Source organism: Toxorhynchites rutilus, chromosome 1 (assembly GCF_029784135.1).
Source record: "Toxorhynchites rutilus septentrionalis strain SRP chromosome 1, ASM2978413v1, whole genome shotgun sequence".
NCBI lineage: Eukaryota > Metazoa > Arthropoda > Insecta > Diptera > Culicidae > Toxorhynchites > Toxorhynchites rutilus.
In genome coordinates, this window is record NC_073744.1 from 87,002,623 (window position 1) to 87,028,590 (window position 25,968).

Here is a 25,968-nt window from a genome sequence, read left to right on the forward strand (position 1 = left end):
AAATAGTAGAATAAGTTGAAATGTAAATACACTATAGATATACGAATAGATTTATAAATTGAGTGTTCATCAACATTGTTACAATTTCCTTATATCCCATCCTTCTCCTAAAAATATGTCACCCTCCTAAACTCGAGTACACCGCGAGTAATCGGTTTTCCACCTTACTAACCATAGATGTAAGAAAATTGTTTATATATATAGTTTTAAAATTATATTTAACAATTCGGCTCCTTTAAACTTAAGTAGCTGAGCCTGTAAAAATAAACGAATTAAAAAAAAAAAAAAAAATTGGGTAGAATATGTACACTTAATTTTGCGATTGAATGTATGTGATCTTAAAATAAAACTGTCTTACATTTTCTATTCCAGAGTTCAATATTTTTTATAGTCGTATTTTTCTTTTATAAAATGTTCATTTCGTGCAGACAATGTTTCTGATGCAGGCGTTCCGTAGTTAACTGGCTTCACTTATAATGTAGTTAATGTAAGCATACAAAAAATGTATAGGAGGAACTATTCGGTTTTTTGGCTATTCTATCGAATTTCGTGCCCCCCTTGTGCGCTTCAAATTGCGCATGTACCTGAAATTACTTTACTCTTCTCCTCTATTGCTTTCAGTTTCATTTCACATTCGCAGCCGTTCGCTCGTGCCTTTTCTCCGTCGGTTGAGTTGGTATCTGACGTCGCGAAGAATCGAATCGTCTGGGCTTCGCGTGGATCTGCATGAACGGTTTATCCGGAGTGTTTTTCTCGGTTACGTGACATATGATCTAAATATACATTCTACCATGGTGCAGAGTAGCAGCGGTGGCCGAATTATTTACATTTTTAATGGATCAAACTGCTCATATTTATTCCGTCGTGTCACGTTTAGTGATAATAGTGAAATCTCTGTGAAACACTCAATTTGTGGATCGATAATATCGATGCATGCGGAATACGTTGATGAATAATTTTTCACGCAAACAGCTGACAGTCATTGAAAAACCATTTCAAAGTGCTCATCAGTTATCAGGCCTAGAGATAAGACTCGTCGTTATTATTTACACAGTACGTATTTCAAAGTGTGATGTGTTGAGTGTAAGGAGAGTCCAATTCTCTGTTGAGAATGAAAATTCGTTTGTTTGTTTCTTCTTTTGATGTACTGGTTTTCATTTTCCATGTGCTTTTCTTAGCGTCTGTTTTCCGTCGCTATTGGAGTATATAAATATACCAACTGCTCAGTTCATAAAAAGTAAATCAATACGTCGGAAATGTGTGCAAACTGGAGCGGTCTCGCTGTGTTTATTTTTCTGAGTCCAACTCATTCGCGGCAAGTACCTAATTGAAACTTGGAGGAAAAGCGTTACAATTTCATTACCACAGTCGACAGAAGAGCAGGTGTGAAACTAATCATCCTCGTGACTAAGAAGACGGAAACAATGCTTCAGGGCCATTCTTACGAAATTTATAGGGGATACATAGCAGTATTGTATGTTATAGGTGTGTTCTGCGGTCGTGAGGTGCTCAACTGATACTCCATATGAATTTTAAAATTCACCATAGCACGTTTCTCCCATTCGCCAAATTTCAATAGAAGATCATTTCGACCCAGATCATTGTAACACCATTCAATTTCGATACAGTTAATATGCGAATATTAATATTCTTCACAATCAATTCATTTTAATTATTATATACACATGAAAATATCGTTAGCTAATTTTGTTTCCAAAAAAGTTCACCCGCATTATTTTGTTTGCTACTTTGTAAAACAGCTACTTCGTTACGCTAGTGTACGAGTATCTCATCCAGCATGGGTGTTTTGTGTGGCATCATTATGCAAATGACAATTTTCCTGTTAATTGATAAATTAAACAATTCTGGTGCTATAATGGGCGAAAATCATCAACATGTTAGAAGATGATTGGGATCTCAATCAATTTTTCAAAAAAGGGGGTGGATCATTCCATGGTACTCATTGCATGATTATGCCGACTACGTCACTTCAGATGCGTGTAAGATCATTGTGAACACAAAAAGTACGGTTCCTTATGACTAGATGTATTCCCTCATAATCGCCAATATTGTAACGGATGTTTTTTTCATTTTAACGTAGACTTTAAATTTTACTTCGATTTTGCAGTGAAAACATTAGGTGGTTTAAAATTTTAATAGCGTTTATAACCTTCATATTGCAATAGTCAATTATGCGTAAATTTGATTTCGTCGATTCCGTTTCGATAATGTTTATATCAAAGATACACTACGCTCTGGTCAGCCAAGGACTTTTCAGTGTTTTGAATGGCACTAACGTTCTCAGAGGAGCTTCTGCGTCTCAACATAGGTATTAACTTGCGTCATTTTTATTAATACTTAAGTTCAGATTACTCATGCCAAATAATACCCCTTGAATGTACTCTGAGAGGCTAACTCTAGAACACACGTGACCACCAGAGATGCCAACCATTTTTTTAAATATGTAGCTAGGAAAACTCGAAAAAAACTGCAAAAAGCTGGAAAAGTCGATTTTTTCCTAATTTTGTTCATACTAGCAATCAAAATAACTATATCGTAGTGACAGTATCAATAAATAGCATTTTAAATTTTCCTGTGTCAATCTAACTAATCCTGAATTTACTTTATGCATGTATGCATGTAACTTTTGGTAACTAGAAGTCCTCGTATGGGGTTTACCTGTTTTGTTGTAATAATTTTTCTGAAACTATTGTCATATTTTTCAGTGATCAAATTTTACCTCAATAGAAAGAATTTATTGAAATGGTAATGGATTCTTCATCAAACATGATTATAAATAAATATCACGATAATCTGGATGATTTCAATAAAAAATGTGATCTTATTGGCTCAAAAACCTTAAATATAGTTCAGTGAAATGTGAGAGAGATTAATATTCATGAAAAAAAAATATCAAATTGCTTATTTCATGTACGAGTGCAAAATAGTTATCGACGTTATCGAAGAATAATCACATTTACAATATTCTAGGATTTCATACATTTTTTTCATGCCGGGATAATCCATCTAGAGGTTTAGCAGTTTATGTCAAAAATTCATTAGAGTACAAATTGATAGATAATCAAATGGTTAATGAATTACACTATATCCGTCTTGAAATAAAATGTCAAAGTCACGTCTATGAAGTTATTGGTGTGTATCGTCCACCTTCATTCGATTATCATGAATTTCAGAATACCTTAGAAGGGTGGTTATCTACTGCAACTTTATCGGAACCGCTCCTTATTGTTGGTGATCATAGTGCCCCAATCAATTTGAAAATAATAACTTTTTAATCAAGTACACGAATCTCTTAGAATCCTATCCCTACCCGTCCAGCAAGCAATAATATTCTAAATCATTTCATCTGACCGATTAACTTTGCCGCGAATCTACAGAATCACTCCATTTTCAGTGATATCAGCGATCACCTCCCTATTATCTCATCTCTCGTTTTGAATAATGGAACGAGTAAATAAGAATTGAAAATAACCATTGTAGATCGTATAAGGCTCGAAATTCTGTTAGGAACTCTATTTTTCTGAGACCTGCTACTGTGAGCGAAGTCAGCACCTTGATAAGCGAACTCACGTTAAGAAAAGCAAGGGTAATGCCAACTTTCCAACAGACCTGATTAAAACAAACATGGGCCGGTTCTCTGAGATTAATCCTAAAATCTTCAATAAAATAATCACAACTGGTGTTTATTCTAATGCTATTAAAATCGCTAATGTTTTGGTAGTTTTTAAACCTGGAACCGATCGACCCTTCGAACTACCGATCAATTTCAACGTTGTCTGCCACTATAAAAATCTTAAAACAACTTCGAACCATCCGTCTTGTTAACTTTTCAAGTGCCAACAATGTAATGTACAAGTATCAGTACTATTTCCAGGAAGGTTATGGAACAATAACTGCTATCACCGAACTGGTTGGTGATTTACTGAGAAACAGAGCATACACAAACTTGGATCTCAAACGTATCATGAATTCTGGTCCATTAAAGTATAACGCACTTCTTAATGACTTGAAAGCCGTCACAAATATTAGAGTTTAAAGTATAAGCTGAAACACTGTATGATCAGGAATGTGTATGAATATGAATTAATAGTGTCAACTACCTAAACATTTAGGCAATTTGTCTTTTATTGTTTAGTTCAATGTAGTCGATAGACGCATAAATGGTTTACTTTAAAATCGTTTAGTTTTTCCATTTTTTAAATATTTTTTTTATAGTAAATCCCTTCAAAGGAACTAAGTTCCGCTGGGATTTCACTTTTATTTACAATTAAATTCTTAAATGGCTCTTTGTCTGAGCCTTCTGGTGTGGGGGTCAGAGGAGGGTATGAAAGAAAAAACAATTTCTTGCTCTTATTTACAGCCTATAAAATACAAATTCCAAATACTCTTAATTCATTACCGATCGAAAACATTTGGAAGAATTTGTAAAAATCTTTCTATGGTATTAGTTGGATTAACTGTTGATGACGATGGTGATCAAATGATCTTTGAAATTGAAACGTTTCAGAACATGATTGCAGAGTGTAATGTCAAAATTTATCGAATTGGTCTTGAATTCAGCTACGGCGTCGTGTGAAATTTTTACATACATAATATTCATTGATCAACATTTTAGTCGCAGGACTTGAATAAACATTATCCAAGCTGACATAACTCTCCTGACCGAACTGTACGTTGTTCAGATGGATTAAATTTTTCATATAGTGAACTTTAAAAAAGTTATCCAAAATTTTCCCGAATAATCTTGAAATACTCGAATACATTTACTTTGCAATTAAGCAATTAGCTCCCAACTTTCATTTTGAAATAATCTGTTCATATTGTTGGTTGCCGTGCTTAGAGCATAAGACAAGAAGATTAAATAAATAACCGCCGGAGATTCCTTTAAACCGTCATAGATCTACTTGATTAACCTTCAAAATAAATCCAAAATGAATACAGAGCGGTTTTTGTTGTTCCAATATACAGGTATACTGGTACAAAAAAATTAGAGCGTGGTGACCATGGAATGCGTCGGGCATACGTCGATTGGGTGAACGAACAACAGCAGCAAAATGCTGAATTTTCGCATCAAATTTTCTTCAGCGATGAGGCACATTTCGAGCTCGATGGCTATGTGAACACCCAAAATTTCCGTATATGGGGCTCAGAAAATCCACACGTGATTGTTGAGAGGCCATTGCATCCGCCAAAAGTCACTGTTTGGTGCGCATTATGGTCTGGTGGAGTCATCGGGCCGTATTTCTTTGAAAATGAGGATGGCGAGACGGTAACTGTGAATGGCTATGGCCGCATGTTAACCGATTTTTTTTTTGCCACAAATTGAAGATATGGATACGGATGACATGTGGTTTCAGCAGGACGGCGCCACGTGCCACACAACACGACCGAACATGGCCATATTGCGAACGAAATTTGGGGTACGCATAATTTCGCGTTTTGGTGATGCCAATTGGCAGTCCAGATTCTGCGATTTGAACCCGCTAGACTTTTTTTGTGGGGTTATGCGAAAGACCGTGTCTATGCCAACTCTCCGCAAACTCTTGAACATTTGAAAGACAACATTCGTGAAGTTATGACCGAGATACCGCCCCATATGTGCCGAAAAGTCATTACCTGTTCCGGATCAAGGTGTGCGAGGAAGCCCTAGGTGGACATTTGAATGATGTTGTATTTCACACATAATGGCATAAACCAAACTTTAATTTGAAATAAAAGTTACATCGAAATTCGAATTCTAAGTGTGTTTTATTTCAATTTACTTTCGGAGTTTAAAGTTGGAAAACCCTGTACGTTTGACATCACTTTTCAATGAAAGCCACCGCGTGACTAACGATTGCAGCATTTTAAAGGGTTGCAACTCTTAGAGAGTTTTAAATTCAGCAAACTTACAGTTTCGTAACGGACTACAGATAGATAGAAGTAAATTTCCTTAGATAGTTAAAGAAATTACATAGCTGCTCGATTCTATCAGGCATCTGGTTACATACATATGATGCACACAGGGTCATACTATGGCAAACACATTCTAGTGTAAACAAGTTGGGGCTGTCTTTCCTTAGATTTGCTCCTTAGAATGCTCCTTCTCGAGACCAGTCGGGAGTTCCGTCAGCAGAATATCCTGAAAAATTCTGCTTGTATGGTAGTCCATCTCCACAGTCCCGTAGAGCGTTTTCTACTCAGTTTTGATAACCTCAATCAAGTTATTAACATGAAGTGTGTCCAGTTTTGGGGAGTAAAAAATTTCAACATAACGAATAAATAAAAAAAGCTGGACAAAACTGTAAAAATTCAAACAAACTGGTGAATTTTTGCCTTTAGCTGTTTCGCTGGCATGTTTGAAAAAAATAGCAATATCCAGGAAAAACTGAAGGGTTGGTAACTCTGGTGACCACAGTGAAAGTCGAAACAAATTTCTTTGTCCCCCGGTCGGAGCGAGAATCGAACTCGAACCCTCGACATGATTATGTGTTACGTTAACCATTTGACCGCATACTTCACGTAACCAATTAGCGGAGACGTATAATCTCACCAACGTAACGTAACAAATGATGTACGAGGGCAGTCCGATAAGTACTTAGCCTACAAAAAAACAAAAATTTTGGAAAAGTGGCGATTTATTTCTCAACATAGTCTCCTTTTAGCTCGATACACTTGAGTCAGAGATGCTCCAACTTCTTTAATCCTTCTGAAAAATGCGTTTTTTCGAGGTCTGCAAAGTAGGCCTCCGTGGCGGCGATGACTTCCTCATTTGACTCAAATTTCTGCCCGGCGAGTGACTTTTTCAAGTTTGGAAACAATAAAAAGTTGCACGGGGTCAAATCTGGAGAATACGGTGGATGGGGCAGTGGTTCGTAGTGCAATTCGACTAATTTGGCCTCGACGACGGTGGAGGTGTGAGCCGGTGTGTTGTCATGGTGGAAGAGCACTTTTTTCTTCGCCAAATGGGGCCGTTTTTTCTGCAATTCGGCGTCGAATCGGCCCAATAATTCGACATGGTAGAGCCCTGTGACCGTTTTGTTTTTCTCCAGGTAGACGATGTAGATCACACCTTGTGAATCCCAGAAAACGGTGGCCATCACCTTTCCGGCCAATAAGATAGTCTTCGCCTTCTTCGGAGCACGTTCGCCGGGTTAAATCCACTGTTTCGACTGTTCCTTGGTCTCTGGTGTGTACCAGTGGATCCATGTTTCGTCGACGGTCACGAAACGACGCAGAAATTCCTTCGGATTGCGATTAAACAGCGTCAAACACTGCTCTGAAGTGGTCTCACGGTTGCGCTTGTTGCCCGGAGCAAACACGACACCCATCGCGCCAACAGCTTTCTCATGCCCAAAATTTCACGCAGAATATGACCCACGCGGTCTTTTGAGATGCCTACTAACGCTCTTTGATTTCGCTGCACGGTTTCCCATCCAAAAGCAAGAATCGAATCATCGCCCGATATTGCTCTTTTTCCATTTTTCTAAAATCCGCGGACACGCCCGCTTCCACACAAAACAGCTGAAATTTTCCGTTTACAAGAATGTACTACACGATAGTAATCTCTCTTGCGATACTGACACCATCGGGCGATGAGGCTAAGTACTTATCAGACCGCCCTCGAAAATCGTACCAAATTGTGCGACCGTGAGGTTCGGTTGTCCAGGAGCTAAATATTTGTCTAAAGCCCGTTTGGACTCGAATCCAAAATACAAAAAAAGCGCGATACTGAAAAAGTAAGACCAAAAAAGAAACTCATAGGACGAATCCACGAAACGTTGCTGAATTGCAATGAAATCGACACTGATCCAGGACACAGACATCGATAGTACAAAACCTCCAGAGATCTGGAGTTTCTCATTGTTCGAACCGAACACAAAGTGATTACTATCTGCTCATATTTAGAGCGGACGATTTTTTTCTGGTGGAAAATTCGCCTTAACTCTTTGACGGGCCGTGATAACTAGACATGTAATCAACGCAAACTTCAATACACCACATATAGCTAGAAGCGATAATTTATTAAGTTTATAATACGATTAAAAATATAATCGTTGGTAGCAATTGTTACGGTTCGCTAGCGAAACCGAAACAAAAAAGACGGGTGGGTAATGTCGGGGACATAACCGGAGTGACGTAGGACTATACAAAGGGGACAGCTTTTGCTAAATATATATTTTAAATATATTGTTTTATTTTCTTCTGCTACGTGAATACCTACCTATCTACCTGAAAAATGGATTAGTTTACTGTTTACTCTTCATGAACATGTTGGGGGTTCTGAAAAGAACCTTTGGTGTTGTGTTTTTGCGTTTTTTTTTACAAACTTTCTCAATTTTTTCTCGCTGTCTTATAGTTAATTCTTGATTTTTTTCCGAAGGCTTTGTACTTATTAAATGTTCAACGCCGGGCATCTTTCGACGTATGCACATATCGTACAATCAAAATGATGGCTGTGATAAGGGATGCATAGGTGGTCATCAGCTCATTCACTATCATATATTTCACTATTGAGCACATTACCGTACCTTAAACTGTTTCCGTGTTTCGGAGACGAATGAATTGTAAGATTTGTAGTTTCCGCAAACAAAGTAAATAAAAATGAAAAAGAACTGAGGTTTTGGAGACGAACTCTACGATCTGTCGAGAAATAAACGAGCTATAAGCGTTCTGAATAACCAACAGTAAATACATGGACGAATGACCTTCGGATTAAAGCCCTTTAGAATCAAAACAGAGCAGCAGGAAATACATAGAGGCGAATGAACTGCAAAGTTCAAAGCCTCTTAAAAACAAAGAAAGAAGAATAAGGAAATACATAGCTCATCATGTTGCTCCTTAGTTATTTTTCTATACAATGCAGATGTAACGTCATTCATTTTTCAACATCAGTTATCAACCAAAGAAAGCAGTTCTTGCTACCGAGAAAATTCGTAAATGCCATCCTGCATACAATGTGTTGTAATTTGAAGCCATTTTTAATTCGGAAACCATGCATGGGTTTGTGAAAACTGAATGATCAATTTAAAAGACCCCAACCACCAATAAGTTCAAGAACAAGATAAACAAAATAAATTAGTTTATATTATATGTCATATTATGTCTCTTTAGAATGCATTGGTATTGTGAAAAACTTTCAATAACTCTTCTTTGAAAGGTTTAATGGCCCTGAAAAGCGCCGTGTTTTACGGTGGCTGGTTTTGCCACCAAAGCAGTCTGTATAAACAAACTTTTTCCTTCTTCTACCTGCTTCCGTTTTGCGATTGCGTTTGCCACTCGCTGAAACTAGTTGTTGCCACCGAACCGAATGTGATCTGTTCTGTTCGGTTTTGCGGTTTTTTTGACGTAGGACTACGTCTTTCATTTCTATACCGGGGTGTAAAATCAAAGTTTCGAAAACGAAAGCGTTACGCCGGAGACCGAGATTTTGAGCGTTAATAGCTCCTAAACAACTGAACGAAATGGTATGATAAACACTTCATTCGAAAGATAAAATGTCTACGCGTTATATACTTGTTACTTTTTGATCCAAAAACTTGTTTCAATAGTCTTAAAATTGCTTTCAAAACAGGCTATTGAAATCACCAATCGGTATATAAGCGAGCGGCGCTCGGAAATCCACTCAGTTCTAATTGAACAGCGATTGGAGCATGTTGTCGCTGTTGCGGTGAAGCTCTTTATTTATCATGAAAGCGCGGATGAACGGTGTCACCAAGAGCCTGTTTGTGCACCCTAGGCCAGAAGGGAATCTATCAGGAGGAGAGTGATGCCACAAACGGTTCCCAGGGAAGACATCGCTACACACACATACACGCGCGGCTATTAACAGGTGGTTATCGAGTTGGCATTAACCACTGGTGGGCTTCCAGTATCGAGGAAAATGTGGAAATATCTAATCGTTACTGAGAATAATCTGCCAGTTCCTCTGGGAATTTTCAAAATATATTCATGTGAAAGAGTTTAATTGAATGTTTTCTATCCATGTAACACTGTGACCAAATATGTTTCAATCAAGTGCTATTAACAGGTGGTTATCGAGTTGGCATTAACCACTGGTGGGCTTCCAGTATCGAGGAAAATGTGGAAATATCTAATCGTTACTGAAAATAATCTGCCAGTTCCTTTGGGAATTTTCAAAATATATTCATGTGAAAGAGTTTAATTGAATGTTTTCTATCCATGTAACACTGTGACCAAATACATTTGGTTTTGTGGTTTTTCAATCAATCGCAATTAACAGGATAGCTTCAGAAGATTATTCTTCCCCATCAGTAGGATATTTCCGTATCCAATATTGTATGCGCCCGCAATCGATTATTGCTCAGTCGCCGAAAGTTCCGAGCTCAGAGAGTTCATTCCCCTCTAGTTTGCCTTCCAAATTGCCATCGTAAACCACACCTTCTCTCGATTCAATCACACACAAAAAGCATACTTAAGCGATATTCTGGTGGTGAAACACATTCATTTTTCGTGAGGACATCGACAAGACAACATCGTTGCCTAACGTGCTGGAGGAGGTGGACGGCGAAGGATCGACACATACACGCGCAGAACTCTTTCCGTTAGGATGCCATTCAGCATCTAGAAAGTTCCGGAAAGATCTAATCATTGCTGGAAAATAATCTGCCAGTTCCTTTGGGAATTTTCAAAATATATTCATGTGAAAGAGTTTAATTGAATGTTTTCTATCCATGTTACACTGTGGCCAAATATGTTTCAATCAAGTGCTATTAACAGGTGGTTATCGAGTTGGCATTAACCACTGGTGGGCTTCCAGTATCGAGGAAAATGTGGAAATATCTAATCGTTACTGAAAATAATCTGCCAGTTCCTTTGGGAATTTTCAAAATATATTCATGTGAAAGAGTTTAATTGAATGTTTTCTATCCATGTTACACTGTGACCAAATACATTAGGTTTTGTGGTTTTTCAATCAATCGCAATCAACAGGATAGCTTCTGAAGATTATTCTTCCCCATCAGTAGGATATTTCCGTATCCAATATTGGATGCATAAAACCTTGTGCCTCCAACGTAACGCTCTCGTTTTCGAAGTTCTCCAAATATTCATTCATTCAGATTCAACTTCATACAAATGATCTCTAAATCAACGATAGTCCTACGTCACCCTTGCGGTTATACCATAGATATAACCCACTTCATGTTTTTTATTGTTGTGAGCAGCTTTGCAAGCCAACTCGAGCACTCCGGCGGCCGAAATTCTATAACCGCTATTAGGTATACTGGTGCTCCGGCACCAATCCGTTGATGCGATGTGATGTGAAACGATGCCACACAACCACACTTATTTACGGTTTGAAAGAGAATGATATATTTTTCAGCGGATCCGCGCCTTTTGTACTCTAGCGGTACACACTCACAGGATAGAGACAAATCGGCAGACTAAGCCAAAGGGGCGAGCCCAACGAGACGAACGAAAGAGCGTTAAAAGGCAGCGATGGCAAAAAATACATTCATAGAGGCGAATGAACTGCAAAGTTTAAAGCCTCTTAAAAACAAAGAAACAACAACAAATACATTCATTACGATTTGTTCGCTCGTTGGATTCACATGCAGGCTAAAAAGGGTCCTTTTCAGGATCACATAATTATCTTTAATCTAAAGAGTTTATTGTTTTGTTATCACTCGATATCCCCATCTTGTTCGGCTAAACCTTCCTGTTTAGCGATTGCGTTTGCCACTCGTCACAGCTTCACAGTTGGAAAATTTCTTCCCATCCAGCTTGTGACATGTTGTACAGTAAATTACATTTAATGCGACGTGCCGAAACACCACTCAGTGTCGCATTGGAGGCGATTTTAACCTGTAATTGAACATTTGCGATGACAGTGGTACAGTGTCGACTTTCGATGTGGGGTCATAATTTGGACCTCGAACTTTATGTTTACAAAAATGTCCAACTAAATATGTCGCATTACAGGTCCGTCCAATTAGCTGAATGTCGAGCTAAATGTAAATTACTGTACTTTCAATCTAGAAGCAATTTAAAAATTAATGAATATTGAATAATCGGGAAAGTCCCCAACCATAAATAAGCTCATAACAACTGCCAAATTCACATACTCATCATATACATACTGGCAAACAAATTATGAAAAAATCAATTTGTGTTTTATTATTATTTTGGATATTATTTTAGAAAGCATTGAACTGTATTTCGTAAACTCTTTTTTGAAAGGTTTAATGGCCCTGATAAGCGCCGTGTTTTATGGAATTTTAGAAAACTTAGTACTCGTGGTTTTGAAAAAAAAACCATTTCGAACGCCCTCGATGCCGCCTTATTCTGGATTTGCCACCAAAGAACAAACTTTTTTCTTCTGCTACCAGCTGCCGTTTTGCGATTGCGTTTGCCACTCGCTGCAACTGCCTGTTGTTGTCTTGATGTCCACCGAACCGAATGTGTTCTGTTCTGAATGCGGGTTTTCTTATCGTCGCGAGCAGCTTTACCAGCCAACTCGATCACTTCGACGGCCGAAACTATATAACGCCGGCTAGGTGGACTGGTGCACTGGTACTAACGCGCTCGGCCTAGCTACCCTTGCGGGGAACTCCAGATCAACACGGTTCGAGCGGGAGTTTGCCTTTCCCTTCACTTTTCCTCCTTTGCCATGTCCAGACATGGCTGCTTGGTTTGGTTTGTTGAAGTGTTTTGATGCGAACCGATGTGGTGTACGGTTTGAATGAGAATGATCGTTACGGCAGCGGAGCGGGGATTTTTAAGCTGACTGGCTGGCTCGAGAATTACGCATGTGTGAGACAGCGACCAATGTTTCGTTCATTTTTTTCTTTTTCCTTTCCAATGGTGCTTCATTCTATTTCGCTGTTGCTCTGGTTGTCCGTTTTGGTCGGTACGATTTGAGGAGCACAAAATGGACCAATCAAAAATGGGCACATAGTGCATTTGGACAATGCTTGATATTTCACAATTATTCAATTATTTATCTCAAGAAAAATGAAATGTTATTCATTATGATAGATGCGTAGATATATTTCCTATCAATTGATGCCAAAACCATTGCGATCTATTGAGAAATGCTCGAGTTATAAGCGTTCCAAATCTTGCATTTTTTCCTACTTGTTCAGTGCCTAAATTTCCATTTCACCCCCTATATCTTCCGGTTAGACGTAGTCCTACGTCAAAAAAATCTGAGTAAAGAATTTTTTAAATGGAATGAGAATTTAATCTGTAAGTTTAAATAAAATTATACAAATACTTACCCTTTTATTATCCATACCTACCTGTTAGATGAAGCAAGGAAAAAAATCTGCAGAACTAACAAAAGCTGTACTAAACCTCGTCTGCTGGTCACAGATCGACTCCTTCTTAGCTACCGGACCGTCTTAGATAACGTAGCGTATGTTTAAAACGGAATAGATACTTTTGAAGTTGTTTGTCTTTCAAGAGTCCCGTACGAGAGTAAATAAGGGTGGTAAACGACGCGTTCCTGGGAACCGCAACGGTCGTGCGACGTTCAACCCTTCTCGCCTTAGTCCGATGGAGTACGCACAGATCAAGGAAATGCCAGTGGTCAACGAGCCCCATTGTCATCGTTGCTTCACACGTCAACGGGTGAGTCAACCGGATGTTTTGAGGGGAAAGTACGGTGAGGACTGGATGAGCTTGACCCCCGCTAGCCGTCGCTGGAACCGCTGAGGTTGACTTCCGTTCGCGGGCGTGAGTGCGAGTGCGTGAGTAGCCACCAAAGAAAAACCTACCTCTCTTACCTTCCTCGATCCAAGGGTCCTTTCTAGCTCAACCGCATCGAATACTAAAACCTAAAAAGAAATAAAAAAAATATACAAAACATGCTTACCTTACTTACCATGGGAAAATATCTAGAAATCCGTTCTTCAGTATTGGGAAAACAGTATGCCGAAACGAATTTTCCAGGTTATTAACCGAAATGGCAAGGTTACCAATTATTGACATGTAAATCTATCGATTGTTTTGAATTTTTCATTGATAATACTTATGGATTTTGAAATGGTCTTATAAAAACTGGCCAGTTGAAAATATCATAAATAAGCCCAATAAATAAACAAACAACTCTTTTGATCGAAATTGATGTTAAATAAACTTTATTCTAAGCATTCAACAATGTATATAAATATCTTGTTGACATTCTAACTGTTTGTGCTACAACGAAATATATTCAGGGTGGTCTTATAGAAGATGGATAGAGTGTAGTGCTTGAATCGATCCCGGTTTATCATTAATTTACAGTGAACAAGATATTTGACGTAACCCCTAAAAAATTGTCCAACGGCATCAAAGCTAGGATCACGATCTAGGCGGCCAATTCACTGGTCCTAAACGAGAGAAAAACTGTTCTGCAAATTATTTGCGTAATAGGTCCGTGTGTGCTGTGTGGAATGAGGTACCGTCATGTTGAAACCACGTGTCTGACACATTTAGTTCGTGTATTTTCTGCGATAACAAGCTGAAAATCATTGCACAAAAGCAATCACCATTGACAGAAACGTTGTTCTCATCTTCATCATTTGAGAGGCACGGACCAATGATTCCTCTGGACCACAAACAGTACCAAACAGTACATCCTTCGGGATGCATTGGCAGCTCTTGTATTGATTGTAGCTTTCCATCGGACCAAATACGGTAATTTTGCTCGTTAACGTTTCCGTTTAACCAAAAATGTGCCTAATCGGATTTCCCGATTAAACAAAATAAAAACACATTTTTAACAGAGATAAATTTGATTTTATAATAGAGTTCAATGATTTGTAAGCGTTGTCCGTTATGTTTATTCGTTCCTAATGAAATATAACTGAAATATAAACAACTTTAATTTGGACACCTGGCATGAATCAGGCGTGATCGGTCAAAAACAGTGCGCAGAAAAAACAAACAGCGAAAAAATCACCCGTTAAATTAGCTAATGTATGAAAACCCATATTCGTGCAGTATTAGAAACTTCCAAAACTCCAATTCGATTCTGAAAATGTTAATCAATTAGAGATTTAATATCTAGTAGAGTAATCCTCGTTCATTATAACTACCGAGATGGCTTTTGAGATCGTTTTTGTTACAAATCTGATGTTTTTAAATGTTCTATCAAGACGCTCTAATACTTTTTCGATGGGATTTATGCCGGGAGATTTTGGTGGATGGTCAATAACTTCTGAGCAATTGTTAAATTACCATGTACGAACTGTATGTACCTTGTGCTTTGGGTCAGTGTCATGGTAAAAAAAACCTATTTTGTTTTCACTTCGCTACAAAATTTCCTTCAGGATATTCAAGTAAAAATTCTGATCCATTACACCAGTATTGAAAACCAAATTGCCAATAATGTAAATAAAACTTGTAAAATCAGAATAGCTTTCAGCATTGAATCCTGAAATTAATAAACACCTTGCGTGAGTTTTCATAAATTAGTTAATCTACAAACATTTTTCGAGAAACAAAAACCATTTTTCTGGAAACAGGTAGTATATCTTTTCGCTGTCAAATGAAACTGTGACTTCCTCTAAATAGAAACTATTGAATAGAAGAAAACATGTTTTCCTCCTTTCAAAAGAAGTTAAAAAAAGGTCAGAAAAAGTACCAATTCGAGTTTGCACCTTTGTTAGTTTACTGGAACGACAACTTCTGTTTCTGGTTTCCTAACAATTATCACTAATAATGGACTAGAACATAAATTTAAGTTTATGTACAGCAGCTAAATAAATTCGATGCGTAATTTGATGAGAAAAATTGATTAGAATGCGTATGTTCTATATCTTTTCGTATCTTAAGATCACATTTTGAAAAATTACGTTTATTTCAGATTATAGAAATGGAGAAAAATATTAATGGTGGGATTAGAATCCATTAGAATCTTTATTGTTAGAGATAAATCGAAGAGTTCAAAATTTTGATGATATTATTGTCTCATGAATTGTCACTGTCAACGATAAATTGGATCCATATTGAATGTACAATTCAATTCATGAATCGAACACAACTCAATGCAAAGCTTAGTCTTCTTATGCTCCATCCGACTCAGTTTTAAAACAACCGAAAACAGCTCTAACAAAACAACCTTGAAATTTATCATTCATTTGAGGTGATGTACACAACGCAATGCCTCATCAGTACATTAAAAAGAAGGGAGCACAAAGTTCCCACGATTATCATTCATCTGTACAGTTTATTCGCACGGTTTCTCTACCACCCTAACATGAAATTTATTTTCAGGTCTGTTTGAGCTGCAAGTAAACAAGGCTAGGCGTATATATGTTTCCGAAAAAAACGGTTATAACCGTTGCACGTTGATCGTGATAAAGTAAGAAATCATAATTTTCGGAAGACGCACCCACCCGCTATCGGCATATTCAAGGGAACAATGAGTAAAGTAAGTCTGTTGTCGTAACATACAGTATTTCGCGTGAAGTATGTGATATTAATCAGTATATTAATCAGAAACTATATAATGTCGATTTAGTGTCCATTTACTATTTTCCCGTTACAATTGATGAAACCTCAACGTTGTTACCTGTTTGAGGAACCCATAACATGGAAAGTTGCCTCAGTCGTTCTTGCTTTCTTCATTCTTTGTTTCTTTGTTATCGGTTATTCTAAATCTTTTGAGTCATTCGTCTCAATGGTTCAATGAATGAATTATTGTCCTATCAAGCGATTTAGCACTTCAAAATTTTCACTTTTCTTTTATCGTCTGAATAGAACACTAGAAATTAGATAAATGGAAATTCCGTGAACGAAAACGATGAAAAATCAACGAAAGCACTTGTTACTTATTATTTACATTTTACCATTCAACATCAAACATAATATAAATGATACTTCAGTCTCGACGGTTGTAGACAGTAAATAAACCCATTCGTAGCCACGTGGTTCTCTGTGATGATTCCTGATCGTAATCGACTATTCGGACAGTGTTCATCTTCATATTTTCTATCTTCACAATAGTTTCTTTTTATGGTAGTGCAATGTTCCATGTACTCAAACCCAATCATTTATAATGACAGCGAAAAAATAATGTATAAACCCCTCACATTAGCAGCAGATGTAGCGAAACAGCATGGGAGACAAACAGTGAAGCCTTTGGAAGACTTGCCGTGATTGATGTATTAATGAAATAAAAAGCGTGACTATGGCAAAATGCGTGAGCATACATTTGTGTATAGCTACTTGATCGGAAGGTTATATAGTTACATAATTCAGTTGATTTAACACAATCCTTAAGCACACATCCATTACTGACTCAAGAACGCCGAAAATAAAACGAAGCATTACATTTTGAACGAGTTTCTCTTTATCTTTTCAGGTAGTGGAATGCATCAAATGTATTTGCGGCTGCAACAAATTGACTAGAGAGCGAATCAAAGAAATTCTTTATAAGAAAATACACGGTTTTCTAAGCGACGAAGCAGCAGTCGAAATGTTTCAAAAATTCATTCCAAGTGAATCACGAACGCACAAGCATATTGCTATCGTCAACCAGGCGAAACAATATCAAGATATAGAGATAGATTTTGAGTCCGATGAATGGGAGGAATTCGTTGAAGATCTGGAGGAACATCTAGAGGATGAGCTTAAAGAGAATCCCGACACCCAAGCTGCTCTTGAAAAAGTTATATTCGAGTACAGTAAAAAGATAGAAACATCAACTGACTACAAGAACTTTACTCGTAATCTAAAAGATAAATATAAGACGAGATTTAAACAACAAGTCAGGTAAACAAATATCGATTGATGTATTAATCTTCTTTTTCCACTTTGAGAAAGCCTATAGAAATATATATTAAAACAATAACAATAATAATATTCCTTCGGAGGGGAAGTAAAAGAAGTTGGCCCGGCTCATGAGTTGTTGAGTCTGATAGGTAGGAACAGGTGGAGTCGCCTCCCTGTTGTCGGTGATTGGCACTAAAGTGGCGGAAATAGGCCGACGAAAAATAAGCGAAGATAAAAAAAAAAAAAAAAATAACAATAATACCAATTGAAAAACAGTTGTTCAATTACAAAAGTTGGAATGGAAACTCAAAAATATTATTTATGTTTTCCAAAAACGTTTATTAATCAGACTCAATTACCTATTATTTAACGTTTACAGAGTAAAATTTCACCTTAAAATATAACTCATTTTCTACATAACTAAGATTAACAATTTAATAATAACTAAATCTAACACTAGATTGATTGGACAAGAATAGGATTTAGGACTAGGATGGAGGAAAGGAATCAAATAGTGATATCATTTCTTTTGAGAAATTAGTAAAGAGGGAGCATTAGGTTGAGGTCGTTCGATGCTCGTCTAGGCTTTGGCACTGGGTACTAGGCTCTGATGTCACATTCCTGGCTTGCGCTGATCTGGCTAATCGGTTTCCATGAAGGCCCGTGTCACCCCCTGCATGGCCTCACTGCTTGCATAGATAACCATGGAATCACAAAAAGGTGACTATGTACAACGAGCGGAGATAGCGGCTCGGAGTTGAGACCCAACCAAAATAGAGACAACCAAGAACAGCGAAGAACGAAGAAACAGTACGATGGATACAGGTGACCAAGTCAACGCGTTCACTAGTAGTAGAAAGCTGCTGCGATCGCCACTACTCAACCGAGTGGAAACACCAGGCTCTAGTGGCAGTAATGGAGGAATACTTGAGACCCAGTAAAGTCGGGGAATAAACCCTTTGTTCCTGCCAAAGTCCAGCAGTAGTTTAACCCAGGAAGAAGGGCTGACTGGAGATATCATCCTGAACACGATCATAACGAGGGTCAGAGAATTTGACACCTTCGTGCAGGACAAACCCAACGTGCATAAGTAGATCTAGACCAGGATGTCGGATATAAGATCTCTCTTGAGACGAGCTATGAAGGAGCACGATGGACTCGTCGAAAGAACGAAAACCGCCAAGAAAGCACTCACGGAAGCGTTGCAGAGAGCTGCAGCTGGACAGGAGATGCCAAAGATTCTTCGAAACCGTTCGTAAAAAACAGAAAGTGGGTAATATCTATGATATAACCGCAATGGTGACGTAGGACTATCGTTGATTCAGTGATCCTTTGTTTGAAGTTGAATCTGAATCCATTCTGAATGAATGAATAAATGAATATTTCGGGGACTTCGAAAATGAGAGCGTTACGTTGGAGGTACAAGGTTTTATGCATCCAATTTTGGATACGAAAATATCCTACTGCTGGGGAATAATAATCTTCAGAAGCTATCCTGTTAATGGCAATTGATTGAAAAATCACAAAACCAAATGTATTTGATCACAGTGTCACATGGACAGAAAACATCAAAATAAACTCTTTTACATGAATTTAATTTTAAATTCCCAGAGGAACTGGCATATTATTTTCCGGATCTTTCTCGATGCTGAATGGCATCCAAACGGAAAGAATTCTGTGCGTGTATGTGTGTGTAGCGGCTACTTCGATGGTCACCTTCTCTTCTCCTGAAGGATCGGCTTCTCTGTGCTCCCTCACAGTTTCAAACAAACTGCTCGCGTTTCAGGGCAGATCTCGATCTTCCGCCGTCCAGCATCCTCAGCAACGATGTTGTCTTGTCGATGTCCTCACGAAAAATGAATGCGTCTCACCACCAGAATATCGCTTAAGTATGCTTTTTGTGCGTGATTGAATCGAGAGAAGGCGTGGTTTACGATGGCAATTTGGAAGGCAAACTAGAGGGGAATGAACTCTCTGAGCTCGGAACTTTCGGCGACTGAGCAATAATCGATTGCGGGCGCATACAATATTGGATACGGAAATATCCTACTGATGGGGAAGAATAATCTTCTGAAGCTATCCTGTTAATTGCGATTGATTGAAAAACCAAAAAACCAAATGTATTTGGTCACAGTGTTACATGGATTCAAAACATTCAATTAAACTCTTTCACATGAATATATTTTGAAAATTCCCAAAGGAACTGGCAGATTATTTTCCGGATCTTTCTCGATGCTGAATGGCATCCAAACGGAAAGAATTCCGCGCGTGTATGTGTGTGTGTGTGTGTGTGTGTGTGTGTGTGTGTAGCGGCTGCTTCGAGATCTTCCCGGGGAACCGTTTGTGGCATCACTCTCCTCCTGATGGATTCATGTCTGGCCTAAGGTGCACAAACAGGCTCTTGGTGACACCGTTCATCAGCCCTTTCATGATAAACGAAGAGCTTCACCGCAACAGCGACAACATGCTCCAATCGCTGTTCAATTAGAACTGAGTGGATTTCCGAGCGCCGCTCGCTTATATACCGATTGGTGATTTCAATAGCCTGTTTTGAAAGCAATTTTAAGACTATTGAAACAAGTTTTTGGATCAAAAAGTAACAAGTATATAACGCGTAGACATTTTATCTTTCGAATGAAGTGTTTATCATACCATTTCGTTCAGTTGTTTAGGAGCTATTAACGCTCAAAATCTCGGTCTCCGGCGTAACGCTTTCGTTTTCGAAACTTTGATTTTACACCCCGGTATAGAAATGAAAGACGTAGTCCTACGTCAAAAGAAAACAAAAAGATTAACCAGCAGAAGAAGAAATGCTCAAATACGCAAGGATGACCACGACAACGACGATCAAGGCGATAGTGTCGCCCAGGGAGACAGCGAAGGGCTGGGTGACAGCGATGACCAGAGCGGCACCAATAAAAAGAGAAACGACTGGAGCACGGTTACGAAATAAAACAAGAAAAAACAGAGGAACGAGGAAAAAGAGAGGGGAAAAAAAGAGAAAATGGTGGAAAAAAGAAAAAGAATGAAAAGAGGGCAAAAGGGCAGGGGGCAAAAGACAAGCAAATGAAGCGATGTTTCAAGTGTTTGAACTCTGGCCCCCTGGCAAAAGGCTGCTTAGGACCAGATAGATCCAAACTGTGCAGGAAATGCGAAATGAAGGAACACTTTGCCAGTGACTGCAAGGGGCAACGAAGGTATGTCTGCGAAAAAGAGGACAGTAATGGCCATACGACGGGAGGCTTCAATTGCCCTGTGTACCAACAGACAATTGTAACACCGTTGTGGCAGTCAACAACAGAAACAAAATATTATGTCGCAATTATCGCGGAGCCGTATCGCGTTCCCCCCCGGTAACGACAATGAGAATGACCACCATCCAGGTCATGGGCCGATATCCCATTCAGGAGGTAGTCTCGAAGTCTCACAAAAACTCGTGATCACAAAGATCAATGGAATTTTTATCTGCAGTTGCTACGCACCTCCCAGATGGACGATGGATCAGTATATGCTGGATGTCCTCACCGAGAAGCGGAAATATAATATATATATATATATATATATATATATATATATATATATATATATATATATATATATATATATCTATATATATATATATATATATAAATAAATGTTCTGTTCGTTTGTGTACGCGTCAAACACTCGAAAAGTATGGAACCAATTGAGCTCAAAGTTGGACACAATATTCAACCTATTTCAAGGAGTGTTGGTACGGCATAAAAAATTGGAAAATCGGAAGAAAAAAGATTCTATATATGACCAGAGTGCGTTTTTGAAATTGAGCTTCTAATGAAAATCGACTATTCAGCAATGAATAAGTGTTCTATTCGACGGAAACATCTTTTTTCCACGTGTTTGACAAAATCATGAACTGAAATTGTGTTCCGAAGTGATTAAAAATTTATCGATTTCCCTCATCTATCTCTATATATATATATATATATATATATATATATATATATATATATATATATATATATATATATATATATATATATATATATATATATATATAAATGTTCTGTTCGTTTGTGTACGCGTCAAAAACTCGAAAAGTATGGAACCAATTGAGCTCAAAGTTGGACACAATATTCAATCTATTTCAAGGAGTGTTGTTATGGCATAAAATATTGGAATAAAAAAGACGGGTGGGTAATGTCGAGGACATAACCGGAGTGACGTAGGACTATACAAAGGGGACAGCTTTTGTTGAATATATATTTTAAATATATTGTTTTATTTTCTTCTCCTACGTGAATACCTACCTATCTACCTGAAAAATGGATTAGTTTACTGTTTACTCTTTATGAATATGTTGAGGGTTGAAAAGAACCTTTGGTGTTGTGTTTTTGTTATCACTCGATATTCCCATCTTGTTCGGTTAAACCTTCCTGTTTAGCTATTGCGTTTGCCACTCGCCACAGCTTTCACAGTTGGAAAATTTCTTCGTATCCAGCTTGTGACATATTGTTCAGTAAATTACATTTAATGCGACGTACCGGAGAAGCACTTTGCCACTCACTGAAACTAATTGTTGCCTTGATGAGCGCCGAAACGAAGCTGCTCTGTTCTTGAGGCGGGTTTTCTGATTGTCGTGAGCAGCTTTGCAAGTCAACTCGAGCACTCCGACAGCCGAAACTCTATAATCGCTGTTAGGTATACTGGTGCTCCGGCACCAATCCGTTCAGCCTAGTTACCCTTGCAGAGCAATCAGTGAATGCGACCAACAGAGAACTGGAGACCTGCACGGTTCGAGTGAGACTTTGCCTTTCCCTTAACTTGTCCTCCTTTGTTACGTCCACGATGCCGATGCCGTACAACCACACGGGTTTACGGTTTGAAAGAAAATAAGATATTTTTTGGGGTCCGCGTGTTTTATACTCTAGCGGTACACACTCACAGGATAGAGACAAATCGGCAGACTCAGCCAGAGGCGCGAGTCCAACGAGACGAACGAATGAGCGTTAAAAGGGAGCGATGGCAAAAAAATACATTCATTACGATTTGTTCGCTCGTTGGATTCACATGCAGGCTAAAAAGGGTCCTTTTCAGGATCACAAAATTATCTTCAATCTAAAGAGTTTATTGTTTTGTTGTCACTCGATATCCCCATCTTGTTCGGCTAAACCTTTCTGTTTAGCGATTGCATTTGCCACTCACCTCAGCTTTCACAGTTGGAAAATTTCTTCCCATCCAGCTTGTGACATATTTTACAGTAAATTACATTCAATGCAACGTACCGAAGCGCCACTCAGTGTCGCATTGGAGGCGATTTTAACCTGTAATTGAACATTTGCGATGACAGTGGTACAGTGTCGACTTTCAATGTGGGGTCATAATTTGGATCTCTATGTTTACAAAAATGTCCAACTAAATAAGTCGCATTACATGTCCGTCCAATTAGCTAAATGTCGAACTAATTGTAAATTACTGTACTTTCAATCTGTAAACAATTTAAGAGTTGGTGAAAATTGAATAATCTTAAAAGTCCCCAACTATCAATAAGCTCAGAACTACTGCCAAATTCACATACTCATCAGATCCTGGCAAACAAATTATGAAAACATCAATTTGTGTTTTATTATTATTTTGGATGTTTTAGAACGCATTGAACTTTATTTCCTAAACTCTTTTTTGGAAGGTTTAATGGCCCTGAAAAGCGCCTTGTTTTATGGAATGGTTCCAATTTAGAAAACTTAGTACTCGTGGTTTTGAAAAAAGAACCATTTCGAACGCCCTCGATGCCGCCTTGTTCTGGATTTGCCACCAAAGCAGATTGTAAAAAGAACAAACTTTTTTCTTCTGCTACCTGCTGCCGTTTTGCGATTGCGTTTGCCACTCGCCACTCGCTGCAACTGCCTGTTGTTGTCTTGATGTGTTCTGTTCTGAATACGGTTTTTCTTATCGTCGCGAGCAGCTTTACCAGCCAACTCGATCACTTCGGCGGCCGAAACTATATAACGGCGGCTAGGTGGACTGGTGCACTGGTACTAACGCGCTCGGCCTAGCTACCCTTGCAGGGAACTCCATATCAACACGGTTCGAGCGGGATTTTGCCTTTCCCTTCACTTTTCCTCCTTTACCATGTCCAGACATGGGTGCTTGGGTTGGTTTGTTGATGTGTTGTGATGCGAACCGATGTGGTGAACGGTTTGAATGAGAATGATCGTTACGGCAGCGGAGCGGGGATTTTTAAGCTGACTGGCTGGCTCGAGAATTACGCATGTGTGAGACTGCGACCAATGTTTCGTTCATTTTTTTCTTTTTCCTTTCCAATCGTGCTTCATTCTATTTCGCTGCTGCTCTGGTTGCCCGTTTTGGTCGGTACGATTTGAGGAGCACAAAATGGACCAATCAAAAATGGGCACATAGTGAATTTTGAGAATGCTTGATATTTCACAATTATTCAATTATTTATCTCAAGAAAAATGAAATTTTATTCGTTATGATAGATGCGTAGATATATTTCCTATCAATTGATGCAAAAACCTTTGCGATCTATTGAGAAATGCTCGAGTTATAAGCGTTCTAAATCTTGCATTTTTTCCTACTTGTTCAGTGCCTAGATTTCCATTTCACCCCCTATATCTTCCGGTTAGACGTAGTCCTACGTCAAAAGATTCTATATATGACCAGAGTGCGTTTCTGAAATTGAGCTTCTAATGAAGATCGGCTATTCAGCAATTAATATGTGTGAGGGAAATCGATAAATTTTTAATCACTTCGAAACACAATTTCATATATAAAATCATTTTTCTTCCAATTTTCCAATTTTTTATGCCGTAACAACACTCCTTGAAGTGGATTGTATGTTGTGTACAACTTTGAGCTCAATCGGTTCCGTACTTTTCGAGTTTTTGACGCGTACACAAACGAACAGAACATTTATATATATATATATATATATATATATATATATATATATATATATATATATATATATATATATATAGATTGTATGTTGTCCAATCAATTTGTGCTCAATTCATGTTTTTATCGTGTAGGTCAAACTACTAACAATTTGTGTAATTGTGGTCCAGGATGTCATGATATCGAGTATGTTGTTTGGTTATGTAAAAATGCAATAAATGAATTTGAATGGCTGCTGATTTAGAAGATCGAAAGGGTATACCCACGTAAATCAGATTATGATAGCTTAAGTAGTCACGACCTTACAGGGCTATAAAGTTATTACAAACAATGTTCCGGACAACGTGGTAACGAAGGAGATAATGCTATTTTTATCTATAATATATTTTTGTAGTCATAGATTGATTTGACATTTATGTTGGTCTTAACTTTTTAAACTTGTGTTTAAAAATGATACATGATGACTCTTTGTCTTCTTCTGCATGATTGAATAACCAGAAGAAAGAGGTAGTAATCCCATTTATTCCGCGCGACGAATGAGGTGAGATGTCTTAAGCGACTGCATTCCCGTAGGCGGATGGCGTGGCTATAGTTTGTCACTAGGTGAGATTTGAAGTCGCGTCCTCGTATGTTATCGACCCGGGTATCAAAAAGAAGTTGAAAAGTAATGTAGCTTCCACAATGAAGCGAGGAACTTTGCTATCTCACGTCACTCGCCGCGTAGAATAAGGGGGAAAGGCTTTAATGATATTTTGTGTACATTTTTGAACAGAATGCGGTACCGAATTCTACCACGTTATATCATCTAACCCGGTTTCGGTTTCTCCGGGTCATCCATTTAATGTATCAAAAGAGAAAAAAATACAGATTTTGAACAATGAAAAACTCAATTTAAATGCAATTACTATACACAATCACAGTCCTATGTCAAGATCCCGTCCGTGCCCCTAGGCTCAGACCCATCAACTTTTTAGAAAATACTATCATCTCTGTTTTCTTCGTAGAGAATTCGATACCCAGCGTGATAGCCCATGTGGACAAATTGTCCAAAGAGGAAGAGGAAGATCCGCTGACGGAAACCACTTCATCATCTGCAAGTTGTCGTAGCGTGCAATGACCCAAAGGGAATTGTCGATATCATTAACATGAAAGTTGAATAATAGGGGACTCAAACATGTGTGGGCAGAACCACTTTGCGCGAAGCGGACTCCACCGAATAGACACGGAAAAAGGATTTTGCCGGTAACAAAATACACGTGATACGTTGGTTTAAGAAAAGGTTTAATTCGCGTGTTAACTGTACAACGTACGAAATGGAAGAGAAAGAAAAAGTTCACTGCGCTACTTCTGTGC

General features: G+C 38.3%; 1 protein-coding gene across 6 annotated transcripts; it reads left to right on the forward strand.

Moving 5' to 3' along the window:
• The first annotated feature begins 631 nt into the window (after positions 1 to 631).
• On the forward strand, positions 632 to 25,968 carry LOC129776172 (uncharacterized). Of its 6 annotated transcripts, none has more exons than XM_055781662.1 (5): positions 632 to 1,053; positions 13,427 to 13,712; positions 16,222 to 16,378; positions 17,312 to 17,721; positions 25,620 to 25,743. In XM_055781662.1, exons 3-5 carry the CDS (start codon positions 16,370 to 16,372, stop codon positions 25,720 to 25,722), a joined length of 522 nt encoding a protein of 173 aa, XP_055637637.1. In that variant the 5' UTR covers positions 632 to 1,053; positions 13,427 to 13,712; positions 16,222 to 16,369; the 3' UTR covers positions 25,723 to 25,743. The 6 variants fall into 6 exon arrangements, with proteins under 6 accessions (XP_055637637.1, XP_055637647.1, XP_055637665.1 ...); XM_055781672.1 differs by having other exon boundaries at positions 13,427 to 13,593; XM_055781690.1 differs by lacking the exon at positions 13,427 to 13,712 and having other exon boundaries at positions 632 to 1,083.

What these genes read in the sequence shown, in the direction of transcription:
- LOC129776172 (XM_055781647.1), top strand. Translation starts at nt 934, where the DNA reads ATGCGGAATACGTTGATGAATAATTTTTCACGCAAACAGCTGACAGTC. An exon ending in TCGTCGTTATTATTTACACA is followed by an intron (nt 1,054 to 17,311) that starts GTACGTATTTCA and finishes TTATCTTTTCAG; the next exon opens with GTAGTGGAATGCATCAAATG. An exon ending in AGATTTAAACAACAAGTCAG is followed by an intron (nt 17,722 to 25,619) that starts GTAAACAAATAT and finishes TTTTCTTCGTAG; the next exon opens with AGAATTCGATACCCAGCGTG.